General features: G+C 36.9%; 1 protein-coding gene across 1 annotated transcript in view; it reads left to right on the top strand.

Annotated features, from left to right (window-relative positions):
* JAKMIP2 (janus kinase and microtubule interacting protein 2) overlaps positions 1–21,050 on the top strand; it is a 58,728-nt gene that overhangs the window by 23,488 nt on the left and 14,190 nt on the right. Inside the window, exons 5-15 of the mRNA XM_064279706.1 lie at positions 1,519–1,665; positions 2,355–2,495; positions 4,517–4,573; positions 5,495–5,614; positions 6,568–6,696; positions 11,606–11,689; positions 12,532–12,594; positions 15,231–15,329; positions 16,472–16,570; positions 18,466–18,519; positions 19,440–19,505. Coding sequence (XP_064135776.1) covers positions 1,519–1,665; positions 2,355–2,495; positions 4,517–4,573; positions 5,495–5,614; positions 6,568–6,696; positions 11,606–11,689; positions 12,532–12,594; positions 15,231–15,329; positions 16,472–16,570; positions 18,466–18,519; positions 19,440–19,505 — 1,059 coding nt within the window. The remainder of the gene's footprint in view (positions 1–1,518; positions 1,666–2,354; positions 2,496–4,516; positions 4,574–5,494; positions 5,615–6,567; positions 6,697–11,605; positions 11,690–12,531; positions 12,595–15,230; positions 15,330–16,471; positions 16,571–18,465; positions 18,520–19,439; positions 19,506–21,050) is intronic.

Below are 21,050 nucleotides of genomic sequence, written 5' to 3'. Positions count from 1 at the left end.
CCATTTTGTGTAGGGTGACCATAAAATAAATATATCATCCAATAAATATATCATCCAAATGGGAGACTTTTGAAAATGAGAGGGGATACTAATAAAATTACCACAAGACATTCATAAACTTAGACAAGTGGTTCTCAAACTGAGGGTAATTTTGGCGATGTCTGGAGACACTTTTGGTTGTCACAACTGGGAGAGTTGTTACAGGCGTATTGTGGGTGGAGGCTGGGGATCCTGCTAAATACCCTAAAATGCACAGAATGGCTTCCTACAACAAATAATACCTGGCCCCAAATGTCAATAGTACTAAGGTTGAGAAACCCTGCCTTAGACTAACTGGGAAAACTGGAGTGTATGGTCACTCTTAACTGTGGGTAGGCAACAATATAACGGAGCCCTGGTGGTGCAGTGGTTAAGAGCTCAGCTGCTAACTGAAAAGTTGACAGTTCAAATCCACCAGTTGCTCCTTGAAAATTCTATGGGGCAGTTGTAGAAGTCCTTGGGTGGTGAAAATTGTTAAGCGCTCAACTACTAGCCGAAAGCTTGGTGATTTGAATCCACCCAAAGGTGTGTTGGAAGACAGGCCTGGAGAGCAGTTTTACTCTGACACATATGGTGTCACCATGAGTTGGAATTGACTCGATGGCAACTAACAATGACAAAAATATGTAATTGCCATCTCTAGATGGTGCAGTTAATGTGCTCAGCTGCTAACTGAAATGTGGGCAGTTTGGGTGTACCCAGAGGTGCTTTGGAAGAAAGGTCTGGAGATCTGCTTCTGAAACACCAGCTGTTCGGCCTTTGGAAATTCTGTGGAGCGCAGTTGTACACATGGAGTCCCACGAGTCAGACTCTACTTGATGGCAACTGGTTAACAATATAATCATACTTTTCCTTAGCTTAGTGAGAATTAGATGTTCTTAAATACAAATATAATTTCAAATTTGTGTTGTGTGTGTGTGTGTTTTTTTTCCTTCAATAAAACTTCCTTAAAAATAAACAGCCTTAGCATGAACTGGGAGACTTGGCAAAATCTCTGCTGAAAAGAACGGGCTTTGGAGCCAGTGAGGCTTGGATTCAGGTCCTGATTGCATTACTTAGTGACTGTGTGCTTCTGATGAGCCCATCTATCTCTCTGAGCCAATGAAAGGTCATTCCTGGTTGAAGGAGATGTGTGAGCAAGCCTGAGATTGGGGCTGAGCACAGTGAGGTAACTGGGGTGGAGGAGGCAAGGGGGAGAAAGGAGAGCAATTACCGTTAGTGAGCTTTTCCATAAGCACTATGTCTGCAGCAACTCCTTTAAGGTGATACACTGATACAGGGTGATGAAAACTGTGATGAAGACACTAGTGGAAACTGAAAACAAAGCAATCAGGCAATTGAATGGATTGAAATGTCACTGGTCAGCCCTGAGGCACATAGTAAAGCGGACAAGATATGCTTTCTCCCCCACCGTTCACTTCCCCTCTCCCCACATCCCCCACAAACACCAGAGACAAATTGTAACTTCTTTCTTCCTAGTTAAAACGTGTACGAGAAACTGAAAAACAATGTAAACCTCTCCTGGAGAGGAACAAGTGCCTCGCCAAGAGAAATGATGAACTGGTGGTGTCTTTGCAGCGGATGGAAGAAAAACTAAAAGCCGTTACCAAGGAAAATTTAGAAATGGTGTGTATCACAGCTTCTGCAGGATTGCAGCTTCCTTCTTTGTATTACTCCAGTAGCCTGACTTACTGTTCTTCCTCAGCGCATTTTTAAAACACAGTGCTATTTATGAAAGTTTGGGTTTCCTGTTACATAAGCAAGGAGCCTTTAAAAAAGAAAGCAAGAGAAGCTTGCTTGCTCTGAATTTTATTAAAAAAATGGGGTTTCTAAATTTGCCAAACAGTTGGAGGGCTTCTGGAATCTGCACAGTCTCCAAAAGCCTGGAACTGGAGAAGCAAAGCCTCAGCATAGCTCCTCAGCCACACAAATCTCCTTCCAAGAATTTCCCTAACATGCTCTTTACAGAGCTGCATGGTGGGTGCCACTCCCCTTCGAAGGTCTAGCATAATAGTTGGGAAATTGATACCATCACTTGTATTATGCATGGACAAATGATATGCTTAAATGTACTTCTTAACAGACTACACAGCTATGCAGATCTTCAAACAATCCCCAGTGATTTTGACTTATTATAGCAGATATATTTGAGGGTTTGGGTTGGAGCATATGTATTCTAGGAGGGCTATTTCCAAATCTTGCTGCAGCTTCATACAGTTTTGACAAATATTTTATGTTAACAACTAAAGTTCATGGTCTTTAAAAGCCTTTACCTGTATTTTCTTCTTTTCCAATATTGTTTCGCTCAAATTCAGAGAGAAAAAATAACATCCCACCCACCCTTGAAGAAATTAAAATCTCTGAATGACCTCGACCAAGCTAACGAAGAACAAGAGACAGAGTTTTTAAAGCTTCAGGTCATTGAGCAACAGAACATCATTGATGAGCTCACAAGGGTAGGTCTTGATCAATCTGTAAATGCTAAGCTGTTTCCAAGGACAAGTAGGCAATAAATCAACATATGCTGGAAGCACTTAATAATTTTGAATTAGCCCCCAGACACCCAAGTTCATATATTCAAGATGTAAATATGTTCAAGAGACTGTATTCCAAAATTATATTATATTATTAAACTACATTATACCTTTTTAATTATATCCCTTTGTTAACTAATTTGATAACATACTAACTGCAAAGCATATTATAAAGAACTTCCAAATGCATTGTTATGTAAGTAGGTAGGTAAGGTCTCTGTGTGTGTATGGTTTAATTGCCCTCCAGTAGTATGATCCTGAGGCTCAGAGATCAAGTATTTTGTCTACAATGACAGGACCGTGTGCTCCTTGTACCCTAACACCTAGTACAATGTCTAACACATAGTCACAGTTTAATAAATAATTGTTGAAAGAACAACAGCACAATTATATAACAGAGCTAAAATTCCAGTTTAGCATTTCTGACCGATATTCTAGTACCTGCCAAAGTAGGTAAGGAGCCCTGGTGGTGCAGTGGTTAAGAGCTTGGCTGCTAACCGAAAGGTCAGCAGTTTGAATCCACCAGCTGCTCCTTGGAAACCCTATGGGGCGGTTCTGCTCTGTCCTATAGAACTGCTATGGGTTGGAATTGACTCGAGGGCACAGGGTTTGGTCTTCGGTTTTTAAAGTAGGTAGTTATTACTCCCATTTGCATCTGGCCAAGGTATGTTTTACCAACAAAGATGGACTAAGTCCTCTAGATGCCTTTGGGTTTCCCACTCTGTGTCTCTCTTTATTCTGTCAATGACACGTATGGTCCCTTGCACTTCAGGACCAAGCCAAGACCTAAAGAGTTGGGAACTAGTGATGGGGAGTTTTAGGCAATGGTCTTCAGAGTAGGGTAAGCAAGTGGATTCATTGTCATTGAGGGAAGGAAATATTATAACTTCTGTGTATAATTATTTATAGTTCACCCTTTTAAAAATGTCTATGTTGAGTATATAATATATACCTTAAGAGGATAATCTAAGTATATAATGTATAAATTTTAAAATTTCAGATATGTTGAGCTCACATGATCAAAATATTTTCACACATAAAGGTGAAAAACTTAAACCCCATTGACTTAATTATGCTAGATTATTTATCAAATGTGGTCTCCTGAGACTCTGTGCCCTTCACTCCACTTCCATGTCCTTGATAACTCACACATCTCACAGATGTACTAGTCCAGGAATTTGTCTTGCTTTGAGCATCTTGAGATTAAGCTCTGGGTTTCTTATAGATTTTTCAGTTGTTGAGGCATATCGACCAAGCTTTCAGAGAGACATAAGTGATCTGTGTTCCCTCTTACTTGATACAGTAATTGCATGGAGTACTGTGTGGATCAATCCCTAAATCCAAGAGTATCTCTATTTGTAACAGTAAGGAATCAAGAAATCCATAATTATTTCTAGGTATTCTTTTAGTGTGCCAGAAAATTCCGATGAGAATCAAAAACAAACAAACAAAAAAAAGGTTAGATGACTCAGGAGAACAAGTAGATCCTTTGTTCCCACCTTCAAGGAAGAGAGGGGATCCAAGAAGAGTCAAAAGTAGCCCTTAATGCCTTTCAAATTATTAATGAAAAGAATGAAGTTTTACATAATTGTGAAATGTTCTCTTTTTCAACACTTAAAGTAATTTGGGGTCTGTGAAAATGGAAGGAGTGTGCTTTGGGGGAATAAGAGTAATTATTTTCAGAGCTGGTTTATTTTCCAATATAAAACAAAGGGTTCTGATTAGATTAACACAGAGCATTTCCAGTTGTCAGGCTCTCAGATCCACGTAGATGAGCAACAGAATATTCTTACTTTGGCAATACTTAAGTATCAAACTCAAAATTTGCCAAGATTTATAAAACTTAATCTTACTTTAAACAGAAATATCCCTAAAGGGAAAAACAACTCTCGGGGAATATGTACCAACTCTAGATCTGAAAAGTCCTTTAATTTGTTTTCCAGGACCGAGAAAAGCTCATTCGTAGGAGAAAGCATAGAAGAAGTTCCAAGCCAATTAAGGTAATGAGAAAACTAGGTTATCATGCATTTGCTACAAACATAGCCAAAGAGGTGAGCCTTGCCAAAGAATCTTCTGGCAAAGATGTGATAAATCATATGTTCCTGAACTGCAGCAAACCATGAGCTTTATTTGCTAGAAGAGAGTTTCTTCTCTTGTCACTTCTCAGAAGTCCAAAAATGATTGTGCTGTGGATTTTAACCTATAAGGGTCTGATTTAATGAGTTTTACCAGGTGTCTTTCTCTGAATAGAGAAGCCACTAGGTTTGATGTAGAAAGAATTATCTGACAAATTAGAGATTCATACTCTAAAAGCATCCAAGGGATACGTATGAGTTGATGTCTCTACTGAATAAAGTTACAGTCTTGTGCCCACCTTATAGCTGATTAATATATTTTCATATTTAGCTTTGAAAATATTAGTGATAATGATACATCCTGCCAATGTCTGTATAGCCTCTTAGAATTCAGAAAGTTTTGTTTTTTAGTTTTTCTGTTTGTTTTGATTTTTGTCCTTTTCCAAATACATTTTTCAATTTGGATATAAAATTGGATGATGAGACTTAAGATCTGAAAATTCATTTCATATAGATGCCCAGGCTTGCAGAGTTGCTTGATCATATTTTAAATACTAGCAAGCCTAGATTACATAAACTCATAGAATAAAATGTAATGTTAAAAAAGCTCCAGTATTTCCATGAAGATAGCCAAGTATTAATGAATTTCCCTTGAACATATCACAAGTGAAACATTTCTTGAAATTTTTATGCTCATGACTGATATTTTCATTTCATCAAAGAAGCATTCATGAATTCATGTCGTCTATGATCGTTTACACTTAATGCTAGTTGATAGTGTTTTAGTAGGATGCCAGCTTATTCCAGTTTGATTTGTGGTAGTCAATATGTATTTCCCTCCATCAGCGACCTGTTTTGGACCCATTTATTGGCTATGATGAAGACTCCATGGATTCAGAGACATCATCCATGGCCTCATTTAGAACAGACCGAACACCGGCTACTCCTGATGATGACTTGGATGAAGTAAGCTTTTCCACTTCTTTAGTCTTTTGTGATATTGTCATCAGGTTGTTTTTTAAGGGAAGAAAATGATTTCACTTTTTGTCTCCTTCATGAACAACACAGAGTGATCTGATAATAGTGACCGATTTTGAGACTGCTCCTAACTTTGTTACCCCTTGGAAAATAGCTTCACCTATGTCAGACAACTCTTTTAGAAACTTCTCTACAATTCATGTCTGTAACTTGAAGACTTTTTTTCAAAATAAAAGATACTGCCCCCAAATACTTCATTTAGGGAAGGTGTGAACCAAAGAATAAGCTTCAAAAGCTTTTGGATACAGTCTAAGATAGTGTTTAGCAAAGTGTGCTCTGTGGTCTACCTTCATCGGAATGATGTGGGGAGTTGAGTTACAATGAAAATCCCCGGACCCTATCACACAGCTTCTCACTCAGGATCTTGAAGGTGGAGTCCTCCCCCCTCAAATTGGCATTTTTCATAAAATTCCCTGGGTGATTTTGTTATGCTCTAAAGTTTGACCCCTAAATCTGTAAAACTATGTTTTTTTATAATTTATCAGGGGAAGTAGCTCTATATGAGTGTACTGACAAAAAAGTAAGATTAAAATTCTAAGTATCATTTCTTATGAATTTGAATCCAAAATGTGAGTATCAGTTCTTCTAATTTGGATTCAAAATTGACTAAAATCCAAGCCCAAATGGGTAATAATCAGAGATGTATAAGTAAGCAAATGCTTTTTTTAAAAAATAAACAAGTATTTCTACAGTGTACATCTTGAAATTGTTACAATATTTGTATCCGTACACACACTTTCGAGTTAAAATGAAATCAAACAGAATGCAAAATCGAACTAACCATTCACGTGTCTTTAAAAAGTGGACAAATGTTAATATTTCACCTTGAACAAAGGACCTGAACATAGCATAATTATTTTTGGTCTTTTCTTAAACTCTAGAGTTTAGCAGCTGAAGAATCTGAGCTAAGATTTCGACAATTAACAAAAGAGTACCAGGCCCTCCAAAGAGCATATGCCCTCCTGCAGGAGCAGACTGGAGGCATCATCGATGCTGAAAGGGAAGCCAAGGTTAGTGCACAATTGACTTGTAGCAGTCGCACCATTAAAGTACCATGGACATAACAATATCAATAGGATAGCTTTCCCATACCATTCTCTCTTCTGCTGCCTTTGAATTGTTGTATCTTTTATGTCAACAAACCTTGGATCTAGAAACATTAGAACCAACTTAGATCGATGGTTTTATTCCTTTAAAGATAGTTGAGTATACAGTTCTTATTCTTGCTATTTGAAAACTTACATTTTCAAAGCTAGACCATATTGAATTTTGGCAATCCATTTTTTAGTCTCTTGCTTGGAGAAAGAGCTTTTATCTTTCAAAGGCAATGGTTAGCCAGTTTCTTTTCTTAGTTAATAAGCACGCAGTAAATGCTTATTGACAGCCTACCAAGAATTTTCTCAGATAATATCTCATTTAATCCTAGTGACAACCCTCAAAGGCAGGTATTTTATGAAAGAGGAATTTGAGGCTCAGAGAAGTTAACTGAATTGATCAAGATAACACAGCTAGTAAGTGACAAAGTTAGGATTCCAATTCGGATATTTACTGAGTCAAATGTTCTTTGCACTGTGTCACAACTGCCCCTCATAAACCTATTTCAAAAAAAAGAAGCACACATAATAGTAATACTTAACACTTGGTGAGTGTTGGCTGTGTTCAAGACATTGATCTGAGTACTTTACACACATTACCTCATGCTAACCTAAAACAGCTCTATGAAGTAGATACTATTGTTATCTCCCTTTTTACAGAATAGGAAGTAATAGCTTAGGAGGAGTTCAATGTTGTTCAGTGAGGTTAACCTTTTTACCTAAGGTCACAGAGCAAGAATATGAACGTAGTCCCTCTGACTCTAGAGCTTCAACCACCATGCAGTAAATATCTCAAAGATTAATTTACATAGACTGAGAGAAGGGCGTGATCATCTGGTGATTTTTCTCCCACTCACTTTTTGGAGGGTGCAGTATGCTGAGAAGTGTTATAAGAACTCCTGTTATTTATTTAGTAAAAAAGGACAGATTTCACAGTTATATATTTTTATGGTAACACACACACACACACACACACACACAAAGTGAGTAAACGTGTTAAAAAGAAACACTGTGATTTGGAGTAAACAGGCAAGCAATTAGTCAAGATTTTTCTGAAAGGGGTGTACGTTTATGCCTTCATGTGTATGCTTTAATACTGTAATATTTTTGGTTTTCATTATCAATATTTACTAAGTGTTCTTACCAACATAGCATTGGGCAGCTAAAATAATAGCATAAGTCCTTTTTAATTTTTTGGAAAGGCAATAATGCAGAAACCAATCCAATTTCTCTCATTTGATTTCCCCGTCTAACAAAAATGATAGAAAACTTAGAAGCACTATCTATGGTCATTAAAGTGGAAAAAAAAAAAAAATCTGAACAGAATTAACTAACATAAGTCAAGGTGTTAGAAAAAGAATAATAGAGTAAATTCTAAGAAAGTAGAAGAGCAAAAACAGACAACACAGATGAAAGATCATCAGTGAAAACAAAAGCTAGGTGATTTTAAATTTTAATAAAATAGAAAATTTCTGGAAAGATAGAGAAATATGGAAAAGATACAAAACTATTGGGAATGGAAAGGGTGCTATAACTCCTAAAAATAATAGGATTATTTAAAAAGGAGAATATTGTGAAAAATTTTGTACCAATAAAATTGAGAATTTACATGGACAGACTAATTTCTAAAAAAAAAAAAAAACCCTACAAAATCTAATTTAAAAATTCTTGGTACTTTGACTAGACCTATAACAAATAAATTTAACCACTAGATAAATATCTGCCCACAAAATAAATTCTATTCTTAGAGAGTTTTATAGTTGAGTTCTGCCAAATACTCAAGGAGCAGATAATACTAATGTTATGCAAAGTCGTCCTGATAGTGCAGATATAAGGAGGGGAGGGCATACTTCCCAGCTTATTTTATAAAGCAACTATAAACTTGATATAAAAACTACAAATGGAGAGCACAGTGATGATTAAAGGTCACCTTTACTTATGAATATAGATGCAAAAATCCTAAAGAAAGTATTAACAAATAAAATTTATTAATGTATGTTAAAACACACATACACACTCTGTGATCAGGTTTAGATTTTCCTAAAAATGAATATGATTCAACATTCAATAATCCAGTAATGTGAATTCACTGTAATTTACTAAAGGATGGAAACATATAATCATTTCAATAGAAAACAAGAAAAAAAAATAGATTATAGTCAACACCCATTCCAAGTTTACAGAAATATTAGCAAAGTTAAGAACAGACTTTTTTTTAGGCTGATAAGGTTGAGTACAATATTAAATAGTTCACAGAAGTATTCTCCTTAAATGAAGAGTAAGAAAAGAATACCTATCATTGCTGATTTTATTCAACCCTCTACTCGAGTCAATCCAGACACAGATAAATACGTAAGAAACACTTGGGCCTGTTTCTTCATCTGTAAAATCATTGGTTGGTGATCTCCAAACTCATTGGTTTGATGAGGGCATATTCATGAGTTCAGAGACGGTTGCGATTGTCATGAGCTGGAATGGATGGGAAAGATGACAATATGGACTACAAAGTTAGGTGTGAAAGAATGGAAAAATTTTGGAGAAACAAAATGGGAGCAGTCTTTCCAAGAGTGGAATTGGTTCAAAGAGAGATGTGGAGAGTTATGAGACATATTTAAAGGGATAGACATATGATACTAAAGAATTAATTTAGGAGAAATGGAATATTTTATGGAGAAAGCTGACCTAAGAGAAAAATAAGCAAATCAATATAAAAAACAATTTGCTGAAGAGGCTTATAAGCATATAAAAGTACTCATGTTTACTAATTATCAAGGAAACACAAACTAAAATAGCAATGAAATATTTACACTTGACAAATTTCTGTCACATTGGCAGAAAATGATATATCTGACAATACTGAGTTTTGGAGAGACATGGGATACTGTGAACCATCATACATGACTAGAAAAAGTATAAATTGTTTCATCCCTTTGGAGAGTGGCATTATTTAATTGTAAAATTGAAGATGTACACATATGATGAGCTAGCATTTTCTTGCCTGAAACACACCTAGAGTAACTTTTACATACATACCTAGACACGTTCAAGAATACATTGCAGCTTGGTTTATAATAGCAAAAGATATGCAAATTATCTTAGTGTTTTTGAGTACTAGAATGAATAAATAATTTGCGATAACTTCATACAATAGAGGAGTCCCTGGGTGATACAGATGGTTATCATGCTCAGCTGCTAAGCAAAAGGTTGGAGGTTCAAGTCCACCCAGAAATGCCTCAGAATAGAAGCCTTGTGATCTACTTCTGAAACATCAGCCATTGAAAACCCAATGGACCATAATTCTACTCTGATACTCTGGGGTTGCCATGAGTTGAAATTGACTCGATGGCAACTGTTTTTTTTTTTTTTTTAAATATATACAGTGGAATACCAAATGGCAGTTAAATAAGTGAACTTGAGCTAAATATATCAACAGAGATAAATCTCAAGGATTTATCTCAAAGAGTATGTTGTTTGAGAAAAGCAAAAACTCATGTAGAGTATGATTTGAGAGATGCAATAACTTATCATATAGAGTATGGTACATTTATATAAGGCTTAAAAGCATTCAAAACAGTATTTTACGTGTGCGTGTGTATATATATGTATATGTGTGTATATGTATATATACACACATATATATGTATATGCAGTTACATATACATATATATGTATATATATGTATATATGTGTGTGTGTATATATATATGTAATTTAATGGCTACTCACACCTACATATACCATCATGCACAGGAAAAATAAATATCCAATTCAGGAATGTGGTTAACTTTGGGAAGCTCTAAAGTGGTACATAGGGCTTTTAACTGTATTTTAGCATAATGTGTCTAATATAAAAAAAAAAAAAATTTTATTAAATATGGAAATATATTAATATTTTACAGAATTCGCTGGTGGGTATGTAGGTTACTTATATGATTTTTATATTTCTGTGTATTTGAGTTATCGTATGTGTTTGAATACTATCAAAAAAGCAGTGTTTGAAATCATGCCCAGTCCTGCTGCCTATAATCTAAGGAGGGAGATCTCTGTATTATGTCTGTATTTTAATGTTCCCTAAGTATTTAAGCCCAAGAAAGTGGTAGAGACAATAAAGGCTCTGTGACTTTGGGAAATATTATTCAAACCCACTTGGGGCCTGTTTCTTCATCTGTAAGATCATTGGTTGGTGATCTCTAAACTCATTGGTTTGATGAGGACATATTTGTGAGTTCAGAGACGGCTGGGATTATCATGAGCTGGAATGGATGGGAAAGATGACAGTATAGGGTACAAAGTTAGCTGTGAAAGATTGGAAAAATTCTGGAGAAACAAAATGGGAGCAGTCTTTCCAAGAGTGGAATTGGTTCAAAGAGAGATGTGGAGAGTTACGAGACATATTTAGGAAACAAGGAGATCACCAGAAGATAAGGGGGAACCAATTCCACTCTTGGAAAGACTGCTCCCATTTTGTTTCTCCAGAATTTTTCCAATCTTTCACAGCTAACTTTGTATCCTATACTGTCATCTTTCCCATCCATTCCACTAATCTTAAACTTTGTGTTTAAGATTAGTGGAAAAAGATTGGAAATATAATGGAAGTTTGTGAATGCCAAGCTAAGGAGTTTGAACTTTAGCCTGATGATAAAGCGAGCCACTGAATATTTAAGGAAGAATTTGGATCACAAAAGTTAGTTTACAAAGATTCTTTTTTTTGTCATAAGAAAATTCTTTTTTCCTTTTTGGTTTAAATTCTAGGGATGTGCAGGGGAGGGGGAAAAATAAGCATTATCATTTTACTTGTTCAGTTCTGGAATTTTAATTTCACCAGGCCCAAGAACAGCTCCAAGCAGAGGTGCTAAGATATAAAGCCAAAATTGAAGATCTGGAAGCGACTCTGGCTCAGAAAGGGCAGGTAGGCATTTGGTTGCTAGAACTTCAGCAGACGCAGACAATGCAATCTGACCATCCCGTAGACCACTCTGTGCTCGGGCAGCATCCAGGACTTGGCTTGGCTCTCCATAGTGACCTTTCCAAACTGTATCAGAATGTTCAACTCTATGTGTCTGTCCCTGGTACTTTTCTGGCCAGAGTATGAGCCCTGCCACAACAATGAGTGAAGTTGGACTAGCAAGGGAATGCCAGAAGAAGAGCCCTATACAAATAGCCTAGCATTGTCTAAACCACTAAGATAAGGACCCACCCCTCCAGCTGCATTCTTTGCCTCTATGCTGCATTTATGGTTCTGCATTGTAATGTTTTTCATCCATACGTATCTAGCCTGTGTGCATTCTGACCCTTTTCACTTCTTGCCTGTGTGGTCACTTCTGAGTCCCCAGAAGGCTGGTCCTGGATTTTTCAGACTGGAAAAGGTAGAGATAGTAACAATGAAAAAAAACCCAAACTTGTTGCCATGGAGTTGATTCCAACTCATAGCAACCCCGTAGGATAGAGTAGAACTGCCCCATAGGGTTTCTAAGGAGCACCTGGTGGATTTGAACTGCCGACCTTTTGGTTAGCAGCTGTAGCTCCCTTAACCACTATACCACCAGGGTTTCCAAAGGGGATTAAATTTTCCTGGCAACTTTGGCCCCAGTATCTTGGAAGAGGGAGCTAGAAGGGTGGGTGTCGTTTGCCAATCATTCACAGGCAAGCAAACTGGGTGAAAAGAAGACAGCTCAGGCAAAGTGGTTTGACGACACATGCTCTTTCATGCCACTCTGAAATGCTGACTGCGCGATATTCTTTGTCAAACAGGATTCACACTGGGTAGAAGATAAACAACTTTTCATTAAGAGAAACCAGGAGCTTTTAGAAAAGGTATGTTGGGCATAACACCCTAGTGGGGCAGATGAGGAAATGATGAGAGATCCAGGAGCAGCAGGGGTTGTGCTCAGGAGTGGCACAGGGGCCAGGGGAAGGGGAGGCTTTTCCAGTGCTGTACTTTCCTTGCTACGTGCTCAACTGCATCCCTGTCACCGCCATCACCATCAGTTAAGTGGCACGTGTGCATGGCTCTGCGCTGGGCATTGTGCAGACTTGAAAGGATGTGATCCCTGAAACCAATGGATTTGTTAACCATATGTATATATATACTGTATATCTATTGTATATGTATATATATACACACCCACAAACACATACACACATGCTATGTTGTTGTCCATTGGCAAAAAATGCTCTATGAATAGGACTTGTTATTTTGTGCAAGGAAGTGACAGAATATGGCTCCAAAACCATGCTGTAATCTAGCATAGACAATGTTCTCACTTCTAATCTTTTTGCTAAACTTGGCTGTTTATATATATTTCTTATTTAAAAAAAAAAAAAAAAAGTTTTAGATGCATCCAAGGCACAAAACAACATTTCCAGGAAGTTTTTCAACAAAACAATATACAGAAGGATGATTGATATAGGTCCAATAAATATAAATTTTGGTTATCTGAACATAGGCTTTTTGTTTTGGGGCAATTAAACTTAACAGGTTAAGTTTAAAGGTGGCTTTTCATTTGCTGTTTACCTTTCATAAATTAAGTGAAAGTTTACAAACTAATCTTATATTATCCTTGAGAAAAACAGAATTTGAAAACTTGTTTGGATAAGGGAAATGATTCTGTTGATCAATCTAATGTTATATACTAGTTATTTTAGGATTATTTATTCCAATATCTTCTTCCCTTGGCAAATAATAATTAAAAAAAAATAACCACCACACCTTCAAAGGCATGAGGAAGAGAAAGAAAAGCCTTGTCCTTGTATCTGAGTTTCCCCTCTCTAGTCTGGCAGTTAGGACATCGTATTGCACCCTCTACATGACACAAAACAGAGCTGATGTGTAAAGTGTGGGTGAGGAGCCAAGGCCAATATTTCAGCACTGAGTACTGGTATTCTTGGAATGGTTAACGGTCCCTATAAAGTAACTTCATCAGGCATTGACCAGCCCATGAATTGCAATCCAGAAACCACTGATCTAATCACTAATGCTAACCACCATAACCAGCAATCTTCCCCAAATATCCCATCACTGATCTCAATCCAAGATCTAGAGAGTAGAATGTCCTTTGTGATCTAAGTCAACTTCTAGAAACTTTGGAAAGTTCACTAAACCGCAAACACGTAATGTAAAAAACTTGAATTAACTACATTAAATAACATCACCTAATTTCTCACTATTTCCCCACCTTTATTATGCTTTTTCCTATATTATGAAGCTATGAGAAAAATAGGATTTTTGTGGTCTCAGAGATCCCACAGAGAATAAGAGATACCACATTTCTTTATCACATAAGAAGTAATCTCTGTATGTCTTCTGTCTGATTTTCTTTACTTTTAATGTCTTTTAGCTAAAAGGAGAATAGTTGATCTTGAGTAAAAGGAGAACACAACTGAAAATGAATTTTGGGGGAAGTAAAATTCATCCTATGACAAATCTTATTTATATAGATAAATCCTGTTTTTAAAATCAAGATTTTAAATAGTGTGCATAAGACCTACCCACACAGCTAATATCAAAGGCAGCCTTAAGCCTACTAAAATTCATGAGAAATCCCTTAAAATTTAAAGATAAGTTGGACATAGACTCAGTCTACAGGGGGAGGAACATTTGTACGCAACTAACTTAACTCCAGACTTTATCAGGTATGCGTGCATTTTACACTAGAGATACAAAGTCCTACAGGAAAACAGAAGAGGTGTCACTTCTGAACGGGTAGATGGGAGAAGGCTCTTATGGTAGGAGACGTTAGAGTTTGTGTTCAAGGATATGTGAGATTTACTTGCATAAAAAGGATAGGCAAGCAGCCCTTCCCAGACATAAAGATAAGCAGGTAAAGAGTTCATGGGCAGTCAGTTCATAGGGTAGATCAAGAGGTCTAGCTTCTAGTGTATGCATGAATATATGTGAGTGTATGAGTGGGTAGAGATGAAACTGGAAACCTACGTGGTGACGAGATCATTAAGGTTTTTAATGCCATATTAAGGAGTTTGGCTTTATTCTCTAGGTAATTGGAAGTCAGTAATGTTTTGTATAGGATTAGAGATGTTTTTTTAAAAAATTAATTCTCTAACAACTTGTACCTATAGAATATTCCAAAATAAGAGGTGTTAATCCCTTCTGTTTGTACTTTTAAATCTGTTTCCAGTACACCATCCCCAATCCACTACAGGAGTATAGTCAGTACTCTCAGATTCACTATTCCCAACATCTCTAGACTATATCCCAGTGAAAGAAGATGTCCTCTGCATTTTCCTCTGTGACCAGAACTCAACCGAAGAGTTCCTAGGAAGAAAGCCAAAGACTTATTCTATTCACATGTACTTGGGATTTTTTTTTTTTCCCATGGTTTTTTTTTTCTAGATGATTTATTCACTGAGTAAATGAATGCTATCCATGCTTGCTTTGCAAAGTTGTAGGTGCTTTTTGCAATGCTCAGCTAATGTAATATTTACTTTATTAGATAGAAAAACAGGAGGCAGAAAATCACCGGTTACAACAAGAACTACAGGATGCCAGAGACCAGAATGAGCTGCTGGAGTTTCGAAACCTAGAGCTAGAAGTAAGGAAATGATAATAATAATACTAGCCCTTAGCCTGCATTGAGCACTTTGTGCTAGTGATGAACTAAGCTTTTCACATTGGGGTTGTTATTTGAACCTAACAACCACTCTCAAGATTTGATACATGAGGCAACTGAGGTTAAATAACTTGCCTGAGTCTCATGATTAGGAAGTGGAAAAACCTGAATGCAACTGAGAACTGTCTGGTCAGAGATTGTACTTTTTTTTTACCTTTATGCATAAGAAAAATGCCTAATTTAAAAAAAAAAAAAATTTAAATAATTGATTTCAAACCTCATCCATATCTCATTGCTTTTAAATAATCATTCCCATCTTTCATTGAATTTTGATTCATCAAAAATATTACTTTGAGAATTTTATTTTAGTATGTGTTGTATGTAAAAATATTTTATAGTATCATTAGATGTTTGGATTTGTGAGTAAACTTTTTAGTCCGTAGGCAGTTATGCAAAAGGTGGCTACAAAACAAGGCTAGCTTGTTTTAGGAACTACCTTGGACAAGTGAGTTCCTAAATTTCAGCTTTTCTTTTCTTTAATATAGCATACAAATCAAATCAGAATTGGATTGTATCACGTGGAATCTGGCTTGAGATCTGATTGAACTCATGTTGATATGTAAGGGATAAGAAAAATTCCATGTGGTTTTTCTGTTATTTTACCAGCGATCAGTTCTAGAAGTTATTTCTTATAAGGTCTGGGTAGAGTTAGCATTTTGTAGCTCACTTATCTAACCGATAAAGCTTGAGTGGATTGAATATGCAAAAGGCTGTTAGCTGCCATAAAACTTCATGGCAAGACCACTCTTTGTGATATCTGAAAGCTCTAAATACTCATACAAATTGGAACTTCACTTTATACATTTCCTGGATTAAAAATTTGCGAGAATGGATGACACCATCTATAAATTCTTCTCTCATACCTTTTAGTTGACTAGTCAGTTCTTTTCATTAAATTTAAGCATGAACTTCTTGAGTTTGATTTGTTTTTTTGTTCCAAATGACATATTGATAAACTGCTGAAATAGCATAAAGAGAATACACAAACAACTGGTTTAATGTTTAATCAGTTGTTGCCTTTTTTCTTTTTTTTAATTCCCATATATCCTTCACTGCATTTCAAGGAAAGAGAGAGACGATCCCCTCCATTTAATCTACAAATTCACCCATTCTCAGATGGTGTGAGTGCACTACAGATCTACTGTATGAAAGAAGGTGTCAAGGTAGGCAGAGATTTGATTTTTTATGTTTGTAGAAATTAGAAGAATTTAGAATTGGAAAGGTAGGAGGTTGGTCATGACTATTTTGTCTTTTAGTCAACAGATGTCGTTTTGATCCAAGCTGCTTAGGAAATGAAAATAGCTACATCTATTGGAAAAATCAACAGAACATGAACAAAATAAATATATGACATATGTGTCAATGGTCCCAGCAAAGAACCCAGGAAGCTGTGATTATTTAGAATAGAATAATGCAGGATCAAAAGATATAAGATAATTATTTTCAGTTGTTATTGTTCGGTGCTGTCAAGTAAGTTCTGACTCATAGTGACCCTATGTACAACAGAACGAAACACTGCCTGGTCCTGTGGTATCCTCACAATTGTTGATATGTTTGAGCCCATTGTTGCAGCCACTGTGTCAATCCATCTCATCGAGTGTCTTCCTCTTTTTAGCTGACCCTCTACTTTACCAAGCAAAATATCTTTCTCCGGAGGCTGGTCTCTCCTGAAAACATGTCCAAAGTTTTCAATTATTCAGGGGAAATACTAAATAAATTTAATACATCAAGAAACATTCTTAGAGAGTTCTTCCAGATAAAAAAAAGTATTTGTTGAGTTCCATTGCGTGCTATTCTACATGCTGTGGAATTACACTCATGGAATTTCGAGTTAGAAAAGTTAAGAGACCTTAAAATCATCTAGTCCACTATCTCTTTTGAGATATTTAATTTAGGGAAGATTTGTCTCCTAGAGGGACTTAGAGTTTACAATATATTGCTTATTTGGACAACATATCTATCTTTAGTGATATTGTAATGCATTTTAAATATTAAGGTTGAATTCAGGTGGCTCTCTGTCCTGACGAATACATTGTACTTCAAAGTAAAGAAATCCCATTGTGAAAATGTATTCCAGAGGCAAAGCTAGAGAGCCTCCTGCTTTTCCAGGTCTCCCTACTACCCTCTGCATGGCCTTTCCTGCTCCTACTCTGAGCTGCCAAACCCGCCTGCTTTAGTTGCATTTTCTTTACCTATGAGATTGATCTAGACTTCCCCTTTCCTGGTGGTAGGACTCTGCTATACTGCTGTTTGAACAGGAGTAAGAGGAGAAAGTAATTATAATGGGCTAATAAAATTGTGCTGGTTTATCTTCTACATTAAACCACTTTCATGGAGTCTACAACTTCTGGCCTCCTGGGCTCCATGGAAGTTTGTAAACCAAAGCAATTTTTGACTCACCTCTAATTAACTGTAAAGCAACTTACTTTGTCTTTTCCTTAGATGTTTTTTCTTAGACAAATCACGAACAACCTCATATCCAAGGGAACTTATATCCAAGGGAACTCTTTCAAATGGGGCTCAGCTACTTCAAACTGACTCAAGGAATACAGGAAAAGTCACCTGTGTCCCATAGGATGACATCAATGCCAAATACCTAAATAAAAGGAACTGTATTATAGTTTTGCCCATGACAGTCAAAATTCAACCAGGTCAGAATCCCATTGATTAGAATGAATCTGATTCTTTATATTATTATCTATTACTTTTCTTTATGCCTAAAATCTTTCATAATTAAAACAAAATGAAATATTTCGAGCCCTTTCTACATGCCAAACTCTTTCATGTAGTCTCTTTATCCTCAAGGTCAGGCTTCGTATGGAGGTATTTATCTCCATTTTGCAACTGAAGAAATTGAGAATGAACTGTTAGTTAGTTTGCCTGAGTGCACACAGCTTGTAAGAAGCAGAGTAGAAATTTAAAACCAGGTCTGCCTGATTGAAACAACCCAAGGAAATATAGACCCGAAAATGTCTTGCCTAACCTAAGAGTTCCGGCGCTGATGAAATGGTAGCCATATTTGTGCCTTTGATTTCAAGGTATTGCTTTGATCTTGCAGGATGTGAACATCCCTGATCTGATAAAGCAGCTTGATATCTTGGGTGATAATGGGGTAAGTAATGAATTGATTAAATGCAGTAAAAATGTGAATTTGCCTAAATAGGGGGCAAGTACTGCTTGCCAATGCATCATGTGTAAAATAAAATCAAGTGAGATGCCGAGGTCTCCTAAGGACATCGCTCCTTGGAGGCTTTCTACAGTTTATCAAGCAACTTGGCTAAAGAAAGGGTAGTAAGAATCTCTACATGGTAGTGCCAGAAATGAGACCTGGTAAAATCCCTTCCAGGGGCAGGTTTCAGGTCTGAATACTAACTGGCCACATCTGCAGTGATTCAAGCTAATTGTCGTCTGACTGTTGTTGCTCGGAGGCACTCTGTGTGAAATCAATCCGTCATGCAGTGGCAAATACTGCTACATAGTACGGTTGGTGGCAGCTCCATAAAAATGGATCAGAGAGCTATAATCCCTTTCCTTTCTGAAAACACCTTCCAGCCAGGGTCAAGGTATAGTAATTTAGTGGGAAGACCACTCATTGAGATACTAGATGGATGGCGCACATAGGTCTCCAGAGTTGAAGGAGTCAGGCCATTTTCTTCACTTGAAAAATTATCAGAGGTGAGAATAAAATCAATTAAAATCACATCAACCTGCTATGAAAAAAATCTCATTTTGGTTTCTGCTTTTCTCATGACTATTAATGAAGTGTACTTACAGTGAACTATAAAATCGTCATTAACATATATAAAAAATCACATTTAATATATATTTTATAGGCTTTGACTTCTCTTTGTTAAGAATTATTACCAAACCGAGAGAATGTTTGTTACAGTCCCATGTAGGCATATATATGGCAGTGTCCATGGCAGGCAGTTAGGCAGGGTTTTTTTTGATAGTGCAAATAATATTATAAATGTTTTTAGCTTACTTTCCTTCTTTCTTTGCTTCCTTCTTTCTCTGTCTCTCTTTTCACAGAATTTAAGAAATGAAGAACAAGTGGCCATAATTCAGGCCAGCACTGTGCTGTCTTTGGCAGAAAAGGTAATAAATCGTAATAACACTTCGTATCATCTCAGCGCCTGGCTGGTTTAACACGTAAAGAGCAGGGTTGGAGATAAGGGACATTTGCATAACTGAATACATAATAAATGTTTTATTTTTAAGGGGTAATCCAACCCAGATAGAATGAGCACAAACAAACAAAAAAGTCTACACACCGATTTCAGGTGACAAATGAATTCTGGCTTTGATGTCCCTTAAAAATAGATAATTCTTAAAAAATGGAAGACTTTCTGTATTACATTATTCAAGCAACCCCTACCTAGCTGGGAAACCAACCATAAGATGGCCTTTGTTGAGAGGTGGTAAACCAGAGCTTTGGTCTTTTTATAGACCTTTCCTTGGTGAGTAAATACCACGTGTTCCCAGCTGATTTTGCAGCTTGGCAGTCGTGGCTCACTGCAGTCTTATTCAGAAAGCTCAATGTGGGTAATGTCAGGAGAAAAGCAACATTGAGTGTTCTCGTGCCCCCTTGCGTCTGAATTTGGTAAATTGCAAAAAGAGAGAGAAGAGGAAGGAGCCAAGTGAGCAAGTCTGGTAACTGGTTTTATTCGGGTGCCTGGTGAAACAGTGCGTGGTTGAAAATCACGTACATACACATGGTTAGATGGAATGAGAACTGTGTAGGTTCTTTGAGGTGTTTGCTTAATTCCCAAAGACATAAAAAGCCTGTTTATAAATTAAATGAAATCACAGGCAAGCAGTCAGCTTTCTCTCATCTGGAATGAGGGCATTCTACCGGTCAAATGACCCACTTAAGTCACTCAAACAAAACACTATGATATAAATAAAGAAGGGGAGAAAAAAAATGGGGTGAGGGAGGAAGAGGCCTGTTACCAAAAAAAAGATACTTAAGAAATACTAAAATGATCCTTTTTTGGACCCCAATCCTGCCAAACCAAGTTAGAGATGCATATTGAAGTATTTACATATGAAATGACAGGAAAGCTGCAATTTGCTTTAAAAAGAAAAAACTTCCTTCATGATTTAAGTTGAGCAGTCCTAATAACAGACCTGATCCCTTTTTTGCCTTCCTCCCCACAAATTAATAGTGCTAGAAAATCCTGAACTTGGCAAGAGGGCCCTCTGGGATCTGGCCCCTGCCTGCTTCTCCAGTTATCAACTGTCACTTCTTCCTGGGACACTAGATAAGCTAGAACCGTACACGAATTGTTTTAGGATCCCAGCCTGGCTTCTTTCTCTCACTTGGGCCTTTACACTGTTCTATTCCCCTAGAAGGCTTTTGCTTCTTCCCTTTCTATCTTTGCCTGGCTAAATCTTAGTCTTAGATTTCCCCACCCGTGGAGAAGCCTTCTTACCCTCCCCGTTTGATGTACTTTCTCTTGCGTTCCCACAGTGACCAGCACTTCCACTACCACTGCTTTGAACAATTGCTTTGTAACTGCCCATTTACTTTTGTTATACACCCTGCATCCACCCACCACTAGACTATAAGCTCCGCCAGGGCAAATATGATGTGTGTTTTTCCCCCCTTTGTTTCCCTAGCATGTCACACCAGCCTAGCAC

Source organism: Loxodonta africana, chromosome 2 (assembly GCF_030014295.1).
Source record: "Loxodonta africana isolate mLoxAfr1 chromosome 2, mLoxAfr1.hap2, whole genome shotgun sequence".
Taxonomy (NCBI): Eukaryota; Metazoa; Chordata; class Mammalia; order Proboscidea; family Elephantidae; genus Loxodonta; species Loxodonta africana.
Note: the sequence above shows the minus strand (reverse complement) of the source record. Positions and strands in the feature narration are given on the sequence as shown.